Source organism: Meles meles, chromosome 9 (assembly GCF_922984935.1).
Source record: "Meles meles chromosome 9, mMelMel3.1 paternal haplotype, whole genome shotgun sequence".
Taxonomy (NCBI): Eukaryota; Metazoa; Chordata; class Mammalia; order Carnivora; family Mustelidae; genus Meles; species Meles meles.
In genome coordinates, this window is record NC_060074.1 from 19,707,380 (window position 1) to 19,724,605 (window position 17,226).

Sequence of the window (17,226 nt, forward strand, 5' to 3'; positions counted from 1 at the left end):
GCAATCATTTCATATTCTTTTTCCCACCTTTGCCAGTGAGGAGCCAAGAAATCTCCAGCAGGTTGCATTTAATGTGTGTGTGTGTGTGTGTAGAAACATTACGATTGGATGAAAATAGCTGCACGTTATAATTTGTAATCTTGTCGAGACAGAAATTGGAAATATTTGTTGAGACCTGCATGTGTTGGTCCTTAGGTGGAAAGAAAGCCAGTGCCTGTCAGGTTTGCCCACTTGATGTTTAGCAATGATCCTCCCAGTAAGTGTATAAAGGAGTCATTAGATTTTTTTTTCCATTTATGGTTTATTGCATATTTGGGAGGAAATTATATGTCATGACAAAATTTGTGACTGAGAAATTATAAAGCATTATCCTTTGGGAGAACATGAAGGATCTAATGTTTTTATTAGCATTACTGTTTTTACTTATGAGATTTAAGGGTTTAAGTTTCTTTCAAAGTCCTTTGGTCATATTAATAGAAAATCTTGTTTGGATATTACATGGGTAATCCAGATATGGGTATTAAATTACAAATTTTCTTGTTTAGAGGCCCACTGCATTGGCCAAAATTCTTGGAGTTTACAGAATTGGTTATAAGAATTCTCAGAACAACACTGAGAAGAAGTTAGATCTCCTTGTCATGGAAAATCTTTTCTATGGGAGAAAGATGGCACAGGTAAGGATATTGAACTGTGCAAACCATTTAGCTACTGGAACCTTTTGCACTTCTGGTTCCTGAGTGTAATGAATCAGAGAATAACATCTTATTCGATAGTATTAAACCTGACTTTGTAGCCAAATTTAACTTCTACATTGCCTTAGTATTATGTGGAATTTTGATATCAAAACTATAAGTTTCCTAAGACTGTTTGCATCTGGCTTTTAAACTGCTTTATGATCCAGTGATAAATTTTTGGAGTTATTTGTTAATGTATCTTAAAGTTGATTAAGTGGGTTAGTTTATTCTTCAAGTGTTTGAGTAACTGAATACCTGGGTGTTAATTCTCAATGATGAGTTGAATTACCATCTGTTTTATTTCTTACACAATTATAATGCATGCCTTATATATAATTTTATATGTAATATATTTAATATAATATATGTTTAATACAATTATATAAGTTATGATTAAGTTTTAAAATTAAATTTAAAAATCTATGTAATGGTATAGGCAACAAGGAATCTTTTTGCATTTCCAATTTATTACATTAATTAATTATGCAACTCATGCATAAATGACAGAAATTTTTCTTTCTTCTAGGTTTTTGATTTGAAAGGTTCACTTAGGAATAGAAATGTAAAAACTGATACTGGGAAAGAGAGTTGTGATGTGGTCCTGCTGGATGAAAATCTCTTAAAGATGGTTCGAGACAACCCTCTGTATATCCGTTCTCATTCCAAAGCTGTGCTGAGAGCCTCGATCCGTAGTGACTCCCACTTTCTTTCTAGCCACCTCATTATAGACTACTCTTTGCTGGTTGGACGAGATGATACTAGCAACGAACTGGTCGTCGGAATTATAGGTAAGTCAGTGAGCATAAGTTACTTACAGTTTATGATTGAAGCCGGAGTAAATTTGAGGATTATACTGAAATTGGGTTAGTCATAGCTTATTAAATATTTTCACCAACTTTCATTTGAAAATTCAACAGTAGCTTTTAAATTTTAGTTACCTTCTATTCGGTGTCTCATTTTCATTTCATTATCTTTACCAAAAATATCTGTATTCAAAAGTTACTCATAAAGGAAGCCCTCTGAAGTTATTAGAGGATTAAAAGAATTAATATGGAAAAAACCCTTGGGACAGTGCCTGGCAATATTGTTAGCATTCAGTAAACATTGTAGAAGTAGTAGTGATTACTGTTGTTATTATCTTCTTATATTTACTAACATAGCTGTACTGCTAACCTTGCCTCCTGTAACAGATTATATTCGAACATTTACATGGGACAAAAAGCTTGAGATGGTTGTGAAATCAACAGGAATTTTAGGAGGACAAGGTGAGCGGAAGTTTTGCTTATTCTTTAAATTAGTCTCATGTCTTCCTTATCAGTTAACATTTAAGAAATGGGTACTTTTTTAAATCCTAAAAAAAATCAGTGGTTATCTCTGATTTTATCATTGCCAAAATGATCAAATAATAAAGGGACTTGCATAGGTGGGAAAATAATTGGTTTTAAAGTTGTGTTAAAATGCCAGAATGAAAAGTTACCCCCCGAAAAAGCTAGATATTCTGAATAAGGGGTTGTTTTTAACTAACAGCTGAAATCTTCTAAGTTCTCTGAGTCTTGCTGGCTCTACTTGTGCTTTCACACATCTCTCATCTCTAGACAAGAGCTGGTCTCTTATTTATCAGGTAGAAGGTGGGGAAGGGGAATGGGGTAGAGGGAAATGGAGAGAGAATCTCGAGCAGGCTCAGTGCAGAACCTGACTCTGGGCTTGTTGTCACGACCCTGAGATCCTTACCTGAGCCGAAATCAAGAGTCGGACACTTAACTGACTGACTGACTGTGCCACCCAGGTGCCCCGGGGAACTAGTCTTTAAAATGGAAACCCCTACCAGAAAGGCCCTGTTATGTGGCACAGTGGACACCCCTACCTCCTTTCTGAGATTGTTATGTGTGTGTGTGTGTCTTTACGGCAGTTGTCCTGAAAGAACATAGCTGTTCAAGTCAGCTCTGTAACAGCTTTTTCTCTTTGCTCTTTTATAATCTTAGGTAAAATGCCAACTGTGGTCTCTCCGGAGTTGTACAGGACTAGATTTTGTGAAGCGATGGACAAATATTTCCTGATGGTTCCAGACCACTGGACAGGTTTAGGTCTGAACTGCTGAGAGGGAGCACATGATTTTGAAATGGACTGTGAATGAAAGGGGCCTGGAGCAAAGGACCAAAAATAAGCTACATGTTTTATTTCTTCATCACATTCACCACTATATGCCAAGGCCTTCCCATTCTGTGGTCGTGTGGGCTGTCTATAACTGAAGGGTTAAAACACCATGGATTTGCACTTTGGTTTTTGATAACTACAAATGAGCTGTCTTATGCTGGGAAGTTGCATGAACATTTTTGCACTTAAGCTAAAATACACATTTCAAAGGGCTAAAGATGAATGTATGGTCAGAGGTGAGGAGATAAGGGTGAAAAAATGGGGTATTGGTTTTGTTAACAGACCTGTTAAGAAAATAATGCTTCCTAGATTTTGGCTTTCCCAGCATCTCATTTGATATACTCTTTACTTAGCATTTGTAGAGGTGGTGAATTTGTTTTGTGTTTCTTACATAAAAGTATAATGTTGTCTATTATCAGATTTTCTGAAACCTTTAAAAAATTCTGAATTACTCTCTTAATGGCCAGTGAAAAAAATGGACCCAGTCTGTTCTTGTTTTATTGGGGCATTTGACTTCAATTGGGAATCCTGTTGTGTTCTTACCTTGCCTTGTTTTTGAGTGTGCTTGCTGTGTTTTAAGTTCTGTCTTCTCTGCGGGTGACAGGAGACTCTAGCCATTAACTGTAAGCCTTCTTTTGGAGCTGTTTTTTAAGCTTGTTTATAACTTTTGTGCAATTAATATGTTCAACTGCACTTAACCCACACATGCTCATATTCTAGGTTTTCCTCCACTTTCAGGGAAACAGTAAATCGGTCTATTGTGACTAACTTCCCAAAGGGAGAATTACTGAGGATTTCTTTTTTTAATGGAAAAAATAAATTAGGCCTTACCCAAGATATTTGGTGAGACATAAACACTTGCTTGTTTTCTGTAAAGGTAAAGTGTCTTTTTCAATATAAATAGCGATTTAAATGACATCTGTAAAACTAAGAGGTTTCTAGTGTGGACATCTGTTTCTTAACTTTCTGCACTAGTTTCTAGGCCAGTTCTGATTATTGAGAAATGTTAAGAGATGAAATATTTGTAGTAAGGAACTTCTTGTTTAATAGAGTTTTTGTTTGTTTAGAAGTGATCCAATATAGTACTAAACTAACTTTGAGGAAATAACAGAACGACAAATACTTCCTCGTGGCTGCTCTCCCTAACAAGGGTAATTTGGGGATTTATAAAGTTTTATAAAGTTCTCTTTTCAGGCTTCCTCTAATAGCACATTTCTATTGTAACTTTCACAAAATAAGAAAAATCTGGGTACATTCCAGTTACAGAGACTGTAAGTATGTGAAATAGGAACATTTTGGAAAGTTTGCTTTAGAGAAGGAAAGCATTAGTTTGGTGTTTGGTGCTTATTGGATACGTGGTTTGTTTTGAACTAGTTAACAAGTTGACCAAGGACTTAGGACTAATTTTAAGCACTTTTTAAATAAACGTGGTGTGCCTTTTGAAACTCACAGAACACTAGTGGTTTTAATTTTGATATTGCAGACGAGAAAAGGATGGGCTCCTGTAGAAGTGAAACAGGTGGATGGAATGTAACTCCTCCAGTCCGGAACAATGGATTTTGCATCTCCTTTTGATTGCAAACACTGATTTGTCTCTGTTCTTTTTTTCAGTCAGGATACTTAGGGTTATTTGTCCATTTCCTGCACCCTCATTCATGCACTCCCCAGGAGAAGGTAGCTTTCCTTTGCTGTAGTCAGGTGGTTTCTTTGTTTTGGTCTCAATACCAAATATGTGGAGCTGGGATCCTCCCCTGGAATAATTCCTGACGTAGTGTGTGTGATGTTGATTTCGTTTTCCCTACCCATGATTTGAAGACCTATTTTTTTAAGCACTGTTGCCTCTTAGATAATTTTGAGGCTAAAAAAATTCCAGTATAATATGATCCCAAGCAATACTTGCTACCTTGCAAGGGTGATCTGTCCTTTTAAAATGTCTTAATGAAAGGGAAGTAAATTTGTGAGTGGTAGAACTATATATCCTCACCCCCCCGCTGCTTTTGTGGAGGCCGCTACCGTATGTGTATATAAGGGGCTTTCAGTGTTGTGCTTCTTGGTGTTAGGCATTGAATGACCACTCACGTCCCTTGAGTTCCCTTCTGCGGTTTGGAGAATATTGATGTTGAAAAGTTAAGACTGAGGAAGAAATCTTACTACTTTCTTCCTTAGAATAAAATACAAATCCTGAAAAAAATGGATAGTAGCACAAGAAAACTCTGTGAACGTGTTGCATTGTATAGACATCTTATTTATAAATATGAAGGGTTTTGATGCCATCAACACTTTATGGAAAAATTAAAAAGATTTTCTTACCCAAGTCTGAGAAAAATAAGGGGAATCGGCTATTGCAAGCCCTTTTGTAGTTTGTTGAATAATTTCAATTTGTAGACATTCAAAATTTCCTACAAAATGCTGCTTATAATTTTTTTCTTGATCCAGCCATGAGTGGTTTTCTAGCTTTGGCTTTTCTTGGGTATTGTAAATAGGTTTGTGTTGGTTTTGGTGGCATCAGTGTCTCCTTGGCATTTTACCGATTAGCATTTGGCCAAGGAAGAGTCATCTACCCGCAGAAAGTTTATTTAGCTAGCAGAATGGAAACTTGTGAATGAGCCTGGTGGTGAAACAGGTCAGGCCATTCATTGTTCCTCAAGTATTAACATACTGACTTAGACAGTATTCAAACCATCTAGTGCAATGCCTTTTTGTTTATTTGTTTTTGTAACACAGGTGCAGTGTATTATAGAAAACAAAAATTACAATCATGAGCAGTTTTATTAATGCTGCTGTGCTGGTTTTGTAAAAAATGTACATTATGTCTTTTGACAGGTTTGATTTTAACTAGAGAAGTGACATTGTAAATCATAATATTCTCTTTTAATTTAATACGAAGAATTCAATTAACAATATTGAAAATACTTAATGTATTATATTGTATATATTTCTCTACTTTGGTTCTAGCTGTTTTATATGATTGACATGTTATTTAAGAGATAAAACTGCCTTGACCTTTTGGAGACTTATACTGTAAATAAAGAAGACTTAAACCGAGAATCAGCTTCACTTCATTTTGAATCAGCTTGAATTAGCAAGCGGAGATGGAATTTGGTGCCTAAGCCTCGCCCCTCTCCCCCATCCCTGGCCTTGAAGTGTTGCCTTCTGTTTGTTCTCTTGCCCTTTGTTTCCCCACAAGAAGATTTGTCTTTCACTAGTAAATGGCCTTCTGAAGTCCCAGAAAAGAGGGTCTTAAGTCTGTGTGTTTGCGTCTGTCAATCATGGTCACCCTTTCTGCCTTCCTTTTCTTCACGTGTTTCTGCTTTCCTGGTGGGACACTCAAGAAGGTACTGCCCTTTCTCAGCTGGGAATGGCTGATTCGCCTTGATGGCAGGCTCTCTAAGCTATCAATTGGTTCCCAGACTGTTCAGAGGAGTCTACCCGAAGTGGACCTGGCTATGCTGTAACCTGCAGCTGCTCCCCTTCGGGGAACCTGGTCCCCTTCAGTGCGCCTGCGCTCCCCTGGGGCCATGAGAGCCACTGCGATGGTGGGGTGGTGCTTGTGCGGGGGGCCAGGCACCCAGTTCTCTGTTCCACCTACCTGGAAGTGTCCTGTGGTGGAAATCCTTTTCTCATACATTTCCTGACTCCGTGCTTAACAAAACTAATATTTATAACCTAAGTTTAAAAATTGTGGCTAAAACCATCCCAAATGTATCATCTTAACCATTTTTAAGTATATAATTTGGTAGAGTTAACTATATTCACATTGCACGTTATATCCCTGGAAGGTTTTCATCTTGCAAACCTGAAACTATACCCATTGAGCCATTTTTCCTGTTCACCCTGCTCTCTGGTAACCAATCATTCAGCTCAGGTCATGATCCCAGGGTCTTGGGTTTGAGTCCTGCTTCAGGCTCCCTGCTTAGTGGGGAGCCCGCTTCTCCCTCTGCCTGCCGTTCCCCCTACTTGTGCTCTCTCCCTCCCTCTCTCTGACAAATAAATAAAATTAAAAAAAAAAAAAAGATTTTCTAGGTTGAATGATACTCCATTGTATGTATGTACCACATTTTCTTTATTCATTATCAGTGGATATTTGAATTGCTTCCACCTCTTGGCTACTGTGCATAATGAACATGGAAGTGCAAATGTACTTCGAAGATCCTTTGAAAAAATTCTTTTGGATAAATACAGAGAGGTGGGATTGCTGGATCCTATGGTAGTTCTATTTTTTTTTTTTTTAATGTTTTGAGGACTCTCCATACGATTTTCTCTAGCAGCTGTACCATTTCCCAATCCTCTCAACAGTAGTACACAGGGTACCAATTTCTCCATGTCCTTTCCAACACTTGGTTACTCATTTTGATGGTGGCCATTGTAATGAGCGTGAGGTAATATCTCATTGTGGTTTTGATTTGCATTTCTCTCATGATGAGTGATGTTGAGCATATTTTCATATGCATGTTTATCATTCGTATATTTGGAGAAATGTCTGTTCAAGTCCTTTGGCCATGTCAATGTGACTTTTTGACTTTTTTTGTTGTTGCATTGTAGGAGTCCTTGTATATTCTGGATGTTAACCCCTTATCAGATGTATGGTTTGTTAGTGTTTTCTCTCATTCCGTAGCCTGCCTTTTCATTCTGTTGATTGTGTCCTTTGGTGCACAGAAGTTTTTAATTTTGGCATAGTCCATTTGTCTCCCTTTGCTTGTACTTTTGATGTTATACGCAATAAATCATTGCCAAACCCAATGTGTTGGAGCTTTCTCTTTCTTACAGTTTTACAGTTTTAGGGCTTTATCCCATTTTGAGGTAACTTTTTTATATGTCATAAAATAAGGTCTAACTTTACTCTTTTGCATGTGGTTATCCAGTTTGCTAATACCATTTGAAGAGACCATCTTTCCCCCATAAGTAGTCTTGGCACCCTTATCAGGGATCATTTGAGCATATAAGCAAGGGTTTATTCCTGAGTCCCATTTATTTATGTGTCTGTCTTTATGCCAGTATCACAGTGTTTGATTCCTGTAGGTTTTGTAGTATGTTTTGAAATAAGTGTGAGGTCTCCACCTTTGTTTTTCTTTTTCAAAATTGTTTTGGCTGTTTGAGGTCTCTTGAGATTCCAAATGCGTTTTAGGATGAATTTTCGTATTTCTGCAAAAAAAAAAAAAAAAAAGCCATTGACTTTTTTTTTTTTTTTAAGATTTTATTTGTTTATTTGACAGAGAGAGAGATCACAAGTAGGCAGAGAGCCCGATGTGGGACTCGATCCCAGGATCCTGGGATCATGACCTGAGCCGAAGGCAGAGGCTTTAACCCACTGAGCCACCCAGGCGCCCCAGCCATTGACATTTTGATAGGGATTGTGCAGATTGCGTTGAGTAATATGGACATCTTAATATTAACTCTTTTAATTCATGATCACAGGATGTCTTTCTACTTTTGTGCTGCCTTTAATTTCTTTGACTAATGTTTTATAGATTTCAGAGTACAAGTCCTTCACCTTTTGGTTGGGTTTATTCCTAGTATTTTATTCTTTTTGATATTGTAAATGGACTTGTTTTCTTAATTGCCTTTTCAGAGTATTCATTGTTAGTATATAGAAACACAACTGATTTTTGAATTAACATATAATGTATTATTGGCCCCAGAGATACAGGTCTGTGAATCACCAGGTTTACACTTCACAGCACTCACCATAGCACATACCTTCCCCATTGTCCATAACCCCACCACCCTTTCCCTACCCCCCCCCCCCCCCCCCCCCGCAACCCTCTGTTTTGTGAGATTAAGAGTCTCTTGGGGCGCCTGGGTGGCTCAGTGGATTAAAGCCTCTGCCTTCGGTTCAGGTCATGGTCCCAGGGTTCTGGGATTGAGCCCCAGTTCAGGTCATGGTCCCAGGGTTCTGGGATTGAGCCCCGCATCGGGCTCTCTGCTCAGTGGGGAGCCTGCTTCCTCCTCTCTGTCTCTGCCTACCTCTCTGCCTGCTTGTGATCTCTGTCTGTCAAATAAATAAATAAAATCTTAAAAAAAAAAAAGAGTCTCTTATGGTTTGTCTCCCTCCCGATCCCATCTTGAGAAACACCACTGATTTTTGTGTTGATTTTCTATCCTGTAATTTTACTAAATTTATTTTATTATTATTATGATTTTTTTGGGGTATACATACTTTTTAAGGTTTTTTTTTTTGTGTAAGATGATGTCATTCACAAACAGATCTTTTTATTCTTCCTTTTTTAATTTCCATGCCTTTTATTTCACTTTCTTGCCTAATTGCTCTGGCTGGGGCTTCAATGTTATTTTGGATGTAAATGTCGAGGTGGGGATCCTTGCTTTGTTCCTGACCTTGGAGGAAAAGCTTTCAGTGATGCTAGCTGTGGACTTTTCATATATGACCTGTATTATGTTGATGTAGTGGTCTATTTTTAGTTTGTTGAGTGTTTGTATCGTGAAAGTGTGTGCAGTATTGTCAGATGCTTTTTCTGCATCGATTGAAATGGTTAAGTGGTTTTTATCCTTCATTCTGTTAATGTGGTGTATTACATTGATTTTCATATGTTGAAGCATCCTTGCCTCTTGGGGATAAATCCCATCTGGCCCTGGTGTCTGATCCTTCTAGTGCACTGTGGAATTCAGTTTGCTAGTATTTTGTTGAGGACTTTTGCATCTCTGTTTATTAGGGATGGCAGTCTGTATTCTTTTCTTTCAGTGTCTTTCTCTGGCTTTGACATCAGGGTAATGCTGGCCTTATAAAATCATTTTGAGAGTTTTACCATCTCTTCAATTTTTAGGGAGAATTTGCAAAGGATTGGCATTAATTCTTCTTTAAATGTTTAGTAGAATTCACTAGTGAAGCCATTTGGTCCTGGATTTTCTTTGTTGGGAAGTTCTTGATTATTGATTCAATCTCTTTACTAGTTAAAGTTCTGTTCAGACTTTCTATTTCTTTGTGATTCAGTCTTGGCGGATTGTGTCTTCTAGGAAATTATCCATTTCTTGTAGGTTATCCAGTTTGTTGGCCTACGGTTGTTCATAGTGTTCTCCTATATCCTTTTTTAGTTCTGTGGCATTGGTTGTAATGTCCTCTCTTTCATTTGTGACTTTACTTATTTGAGTTGTCAGTCTTATTTTCTTAACCTAGCTAAGGGATTGTCAATTTTACGGATCTTTGCAAAAAACCCAAGTCTTTTGATGGTTTTTTCTATTCTCTACTTTTGCTCTCTGCTGTAATCTTCATTATATCCTTCCACCTGGCACCTTGGGATTTAAGGTGGTTCTTTTTTTCGAGTTCCTTGAGGTGTAAAGCTATGTTGTTGATGTGAGATTTCTTTTTCAGTATACATGTTCACACCTGTGAGCTCTCTCTTCATTCTTCTTTGACTTTATCCCATAAGTTTTGGTATTTTGTGTCTAACTTTTCATTTGTCTCAAGATATTTTCTAATCCCCCTTGTGATTTCTTCTTTGAACTTGTGGTTGTTCAAGTGTGTGTTGTGTAATTCTCACGTATTTATGAATTTTCCAGTTCTCCTACTGCTATTGATGTGTAGTTTTATTCCATTGTGGTTGGTAAAGATACTTGGTTTGATTCCAGTCTTCTTAACAATTCCTGCCCAAAAGAAATCTTCTGTTCTAGAACATGTATCCTGATGTCTTATGTTGAAACAAAAGAGAAGGGAGAGATCCTAGTAAGTGTTTTGAAATTGAATGTCACGAATGAAACGGGACTACCAGTTGCTGCCCTAGGGATTTTTCCCAATGTCTTTACCTATTAAAAGAAGGGTTCCCCACCCCCTCAAAATCTCTATTCCTGATTGTTAGAACTGAAGGTAAAAGCTACGAAATCGTCATTTTACTGTAGTAAATGTCCTTTAAAGCATCCTTGGTTAGCGGCCTTGAATTTGGCTCTGATTGGTTGTTTGCAGCTTATTACATTTAAAATTTTCAAATTTGTCAGAATATGTGTAACAGGGCAGAGGAAACTTTTAACCTTCTAAATCCTCACCTTTAAGACATTGATTGCACTTATATGGGTCTCAGCCCTGTATCATAAAAGCTGCCCCTGCTCTTAGGGTTGAGAGAGGAAGTATTTTCAGGGAGTTTGTTAGGGTTAAGAATGGACCAAAATGAGGTTGCAGTAGTGAGAAGTGGCCAGTAGAGGGCTCTGAGGTACTGGATTCTAAGCTTTCTGAACTGGCTCTTCAGAGCTATAGGAAACCTTTAGAGGGACCCCTGGGACAAGGAAACCCAAGTCCCAAAAATTTTTTACCAGAGTCCAAAGTGCCTTTTAAGCTACTTTTTGACAAGAGTCTGTTATATCTTAGAATATGTAGTTTTCAGATGGAGGTGTAAGTTAGAAATAGCTTAGTATTTTTTTTCCCTAAAGATTTTATTTATGTATCGAGAGAGAAGGAAATAAAAAGAGAGAGCAGAAGAGAGTTCTAGAGCATGAGCAGGGGGAGGGGCAGAGGCAGAGGGAGAAGCAGACCCCCTAAATGAGCAGGGGGCCCCATGTGGGACTCGATCCCTAGAGCCTGGAATCATGACCTGAGCTGAAGGCCAATGCTTAACTGAATGAGCTCCCCAGGTACCCTAGTTTAGTATTTTCTACTCAGATTTGTAATTCTTTTTTTCAAATGAAGGTTGCACTAAAAGTTTTTCATTTGAAAAAGCACAGTTTTGATAAATTTCCTTTCCATACACCACTGAAATAGAGTCATAAAGTACAAATGAGTGACTATCAGAAAAAGGAAATTAGGAAAAACTAGGAAAATCTCAAAGTGTGTGTGGACTTTAAGAAGAAAGCATCAATATTAGTTCATTAATTGTGACCTTTGCACCTTATTAAATGTAAGATATCAATAGTAGGAGAAGCTGGATGTATGGAAACCATACTATCTTCGTATTTTTCTTTTCTGAAACAAAAAACAAGTGATTATATTGTAGATAGGAAGAGTGTCATTCTAGAGATGCTGAATTTAATGAAATTAAACTAGAAGGTCGTTTTGTCCTCCGTTGTTATTTTCCTATTAAAATTCTTTCTTCCTCCCCCAATTCAAAGAACCAACTGCTCTTTAGAAGAAGATAGGCAAGCGGAAAGAGGATATACTCACATGTCTGATGGCCCTTTCCCTGCCATCTTGCTATGGGCAGCTTCCTCATGCAGGTAAGAACAGGTAAAAGCTGAGGGGTACCCACCAGCCACAGATCTCCAGGGCTCTCACTCCGTGAGACCCTCTCCTCCTCATACTCTGTCCCGTGAACTCAGCTGCCTTGGGTCTTCCCTAAGGAATAGAACAGGATCCTCCTCAGTTGTCCCTCTCTCTGCTTTGGCCTCAAAACTTTCCAAACATCATCTGGAACAAACTGGGCTCACCTCCTTTGTTTCCCACCCCTCAAGGATCTGCTGTCCTTTACTGGCTGATACCCAGTTTTGAAAACTGTTCCTCTATGGATTTTATCTGGTTTTCATGATTGTTTCAGTAAATATGGACCCTATTACCTCACTTTGGCCAGAAGCAGAAGCCGAAATCAGATGGATTTATAAGGATTATATCTAAACGCAATGTTGAATTATAGACACAGTGTTTCCTCTGTCAAAGTAAAAAGTAGTACTCTGTTCATGACTGTTGTAAAAATGATTTAAAAAATCCAGTCCTTTCTAGTTGAAGTCCTGTTTTCTGTGAAAAATTAAAATATACAACATAACTAGGAAAAAAAAATCATATATATATTTTTTTTTGGTGGGGGGAAGAAGGAGAGAGAGAATCTCAAGCAGGCTTCACACCCAGGGCAGAGCCTGATGTGGGTGGGGCTTGATCTCATAACGTTGAGATCATGACCTGAGCCAAAAATCAAGAGTTGGACACTTAACCAACTGAGCCACCTAGGTACCCCTAGGAAAGAAAATTTTAATTCAATAGGCAAAAATGAGCATTGGGGTACCAGTAGATAATTGTGATCCTCTACACAGATATACATTATCACCTGGCAGTGCATGTTCTGGCAAGCAAAGAACCCTGAGCCAGACTCCTGGTGTTGCCACCATATTTGCCTTTTAGCTTCTCATCTTGAAAACACTGCTGAACTTCAAGGTTGTTCAAGAATGTCTTGAATATTGGGCATAACTAATTGCCCTATAGCTTATTGTAGCAGAGCTTGGTAGGTACTTCTGGATTTTTCCACAGAGAATTTGATGGGCATTTCTATTGCTAATGTGCTGATTGATCTGGGAGAAACCCATCTGCAGCTCCAGGGAGCCCTTCAGACTCTGATTATCAACATCCCTTCCAGTGATACCACATAAGGTATCATTATTTCATTACCGAAGTACTCCTTAGGGAGAGCCCAGCTCAGGCTGCTAGCAGAAGAGCACACCCTGATGTTCTAGAAGTGATTCCTCTAGTAACATCTGTTGGGACTAGTGACACTACCATTGTATAGAGGCCCTGCTGTAGCTTTCCCATGCTTATTTCTAAATACTCATAGGTGGAAACTGCAGAGATAGATTGCTCTTTTTTTTTTTTTTTTAAAGATTTTATTCATTTATTTGACAGAAATCACAAGTAGGCAGAGAGGCAGGCAAAGAGAGAGGAGGAAGCAGACTCCCTGCGGAGCAGAGAGCCCGATGTGGGGCTTGATTCCAGGACCCTGGGATCATGACCCGAGCTGAAGGCAGAGCCTTTAACCCACTGAGCCACCCAGGCGCCCCCAGAGATAGATTGCTCTTAATGTCAGAGGTATCGCTTTTCCCTTCCATCCCCTAGAAGTGAATGCAAGGTAAGTGTCACTGCAGAAGATAGGTGTGATGGCTCTTGAGAAATCCAGGCTCTTCGATTATGGTGGAAGGTGGATACACACTGCCTTAGTCCAAGCCTGGAAGCTGTATCTGGTACATTCTTTCTGCTGCCAGAGTGAGATTTTTATCTCCTCCTTCCCATGAACATGGTGTGTGCTATTTCACTATACTGTATCAGCTACGCTTTGCTGTTATCTGCTGGTGGTAATAAATACCTTCACTCATTCAGTCCAGAAACACCTATGGAACATGTACTCTTGACTAGGTCCTGCTGCTGCAGAGATGAACAACCCCGCTTGCAATCTCAAGACGCTTACAGTTCAGTGGTGGAAATGGATATACGACAAATAACCATAAGGTGTAGGTAAAGACCAACACACGCTGATTTTGTGAGGGGAGGTAAGCTTTGTTCTCTGAGAGTATTTATTCAATTAGCTACATGACAAATTTGCCAATTTGAAGAATGCTTTGGTTCAGTGACTTTAGAAGAGATTTATCTTTTATTTGTTCTTTATGATGTGAACTTGATGCTTTCTGCTTTGTAAAGGGTCACATCTCTGTGAATGTTGGGGAGAAGACAGCTTGGCGTGAACAGCTCATTTTAAGCATCTCTCATGGAACAACCTGAATTGCTCAGGGAGAGAGGTTCTCTAAGCTAAGGCAGGAGGGTAACTCCAAACCCTTGTGAGGACATCCAGGTGAAATTCCACCTAAAAACATATTATTAATAGTTTGTAGCTGCTCTGTGAAGGCAGGGACCTTTCTTTACTCATTTCTATGTTCCCCATAACAGTTCTTTGCATAGTTGAACTGGAGAAAAGCCCCTGGAACTCTAGGGATAGAGAATGACTTATGCAACCACAGTCTCTTCTGTATAAGCTCCCATGATTCTTGTCATGAGACTTGGTTATTACCATGATCCTCACTGGTTGACCCAACCCTTCTTTATGCCCAAAGCAACTCTCCAAATAGGCTAGATGTATAGAGCCCACTAGCCTGTGGGATGATCTGGTTTGAGGAGTATGTCCAGTAGAAAGACTCCATGTTGGATGACACCTAATGGATGCTGTCAAATTCTCTTTTTCGGCCATTTTGAATTTTCAGAAAAGGCAATAGAAGCAGTGGCTGTGTGTAAGTTGAAGCAGCAGAGGGAGAAGCTAAGAAGGCAGCTGAGTCCCGAGTATAGTGGACTCGGTAGAGGAGGCAGTGAGACAAAGCTGAGGGGTTGACCGCTTGCCCAGCACTTGTTCGAGCTGCCTGAGCTTCCACTCTCTTGTGACTAGCAAGGACTTTGCCAGCTCTCCACGAAGCCCACAGAAGTCCTAGGGCTTCCTTCCTTTCTCTCATGTGCATAATAAATGGCCATCAGGTGAGGTGGGCATCACTGCTCCTCACAGCCTCTCAGAGTCTAACATAATATTTAGGCAGATAATTCTAAAAGGATATATTCATGCTTCCATTGCCATATCACACGCTGTAACCGCATGCCAACTTCACCATAATGTTCACATTTAGCCTTATGTTGCTTCCGTGTTTGCCAACCCATATGCTTGCATTTTTGCCAAGATAATACAGTGTTAGATTGTATTGCTTGTAATACTGTGATTTCAATGTAAACTAGCACCTTAAAAAGTATTACAAACAAAACTAACCAGGTAAGCCTGAGAAAGAATTTTATTACCCATATTATTTTAGAACAGTTCTTATTTAAATCAAAATGACTTGCTATTCTATTTTAATGTGTTTTGTACATATAAATAAACTCAGGACTGGCAAATACATGATTTGCATCAGATATACTTTGTTTGATTGAAGATTAAATGCTTTTGTAAAACGTGTCCTGTTTGAAGTTGAAATTTCATGTTATCACAGGAATGATCAGCAGAAGCTCATTTACAATCGGTAAATTGATTTATGAGAGTACACACAGGGTTTTAGCTGTTATTTTTGGACTTGCTCCCCAACCCACACAGGCAATTAAGTAAGAGTCAGAAAAAAGGAAACACTCATCTGAATCATCTTTTAAAGTCTAGATACCGCTCTGAGACAAAGGATTTTATGTCCTGGTCTCATATTTAGCATATACACTGTCATATTCACATGGATGGGCTCTATTTTCTGCAATCGTCCAGTTCCCCTTCCATCTTTCCTTAGTGTATGCCTTTTAAAGAAAAATGACTCTTTTAAAGAAAAATTCCACCCTTTTAAAGAAAAAGGCCTCTTTCAAATACGTAAGGTACATTTGATGGACAACTGCCTTCAGCACCCAATACTTACCCCTCCTTCAGGGACTTGAGAAAAATGTGCCTTTTTTTTTTTTTTTAAATGTGCTATCATGAACATAAAACCAGGAATTCAGATTGAAATGTGGAAAAATTAAATTATTCAGGTATGTTTGGTCTCTTAGACAGAGCTGGTATCTTTAGTGCTGAAGACTGACTTGAACTCTAACAGAATTCAGGTCTGTTTTAATTTAATTTAAATACAGAGCCAACTCAATGGCCATGACATTCAAGGGTTTCCAGGTAGAACTGACTTTGCAGGGCATCTGACAATGGGTGTGCTTCCCCTAATTCCTACTGCTCTGCAGATTTAAAAGCATTTAGCAAATATTTAAAAATGATCAACCCAGGCCTTTCACATGCAAGTTATAAGGATTCAAAAAAATAAGTATACATATTGGAAATATAATATCCATTTTATGAAAATTCAAGAATTTTATAAGGACATTGAAAAATACAAGAAGGCAAGAAAGTAGCCAAATTATTAATGATTGTTGCTAGATTTGTAAGAGGCTCCTACTACATTAATTTCAATCCTGAAATCACAGGCAAGCAATTATTGCTTGGTCAAGATTATGGAAGTTCTTAACAGAGCCTGATCCATCATTGTGTAGATTTTGGCATTTTTCTTTTCTTTTTTTGTTTGTTGTTGCATTTTTGATTCTTGTAGTTGGAAGACCTTCTTTACTTACTGAAAATAATGACTCACATATAAAGAAGACCCTCTTCAGCAGTGAAAAGTGATTTCTGTTTGAGTAAAATTCAGTAATAGCCACTTCCTCTCAAACAGGAGTGATGCCAAGAGTATATTACAGAGACACCTGTTCTCAGGATTCTAACCAGTTGTTACTACAAAGGATGTAGAACATTCTTTTGGTGCAGTCAAGATTTTTGTCCTGATAGAGCATCAGCCTTACGTGTTACGTGCGGTTCCCATCTTAACTTAGAGGTAAAATCCTGGCCTATTTATATTAGTACATATAAGTACATAATTGTTTTATTGTTTTCTTGGAGAACAATTTTACATTCATTGCAATTCATTTGCTAGCTTAGTATTATAGATCTTGGAGTCTACCTGCAGTAATTTCTCTATTCTGTAGATATAAACGTAAACCTGTCTAGAAAATAGAAAATTATTGAAGGTGGGGAAAATAAAGTCTTGTTTAACTTATGACATCTACCCATAACCATGTTTTATTTATTCCTGAACCAGTTTTGAAAGGAGAATTTGGTTTCCACAAAGCTCAAGTAAAATATTTTCAGTAAAACTT

General features: G+C 38.3%; 1 protein-coding gene across 7 annotated transcripts in view; it reads left to right on the forward strand.

Moving 5' to 3' along the window:
- PIKFYVE (phosphoinositide kinase, FYVE-type zinc finger containing) overlaps positions 1 to 6,822 on the forward strand; it is a 79,664-nt gene extending 72,842 nt beyond the window's left edge. For all 7 annotated transcript variants that reach the window (XM_046018679.1, XM_046018677.1, XM_046018678.1 and 4 more), the window contains 4 exons: positions 546 to 674; positions 1,261 to 1,522; positions 1,925 to 1,999; positions 2,717 to 6,822. In XM_046018679.1, coding sequence (XP_045874635.1) covers positions 546 to 674; positions 1,261 to 1,522; positions 1,925 to 1,999; positions 2,717 to 2,832 — 582 coding nt within the window. In that variant the 3' untranslated portion in view covers positions 2,833 to 6,822. The remainder of the gene's footprint in view (positions 1 to 545; positions 675 to 1,260; positions 1,523 to 1,924; positions 2,000 to 2,716) is intronic.
- The last annotated feature ends 10,404 nt before the right edge of the window (positions 6,823 to 17,226 follow it).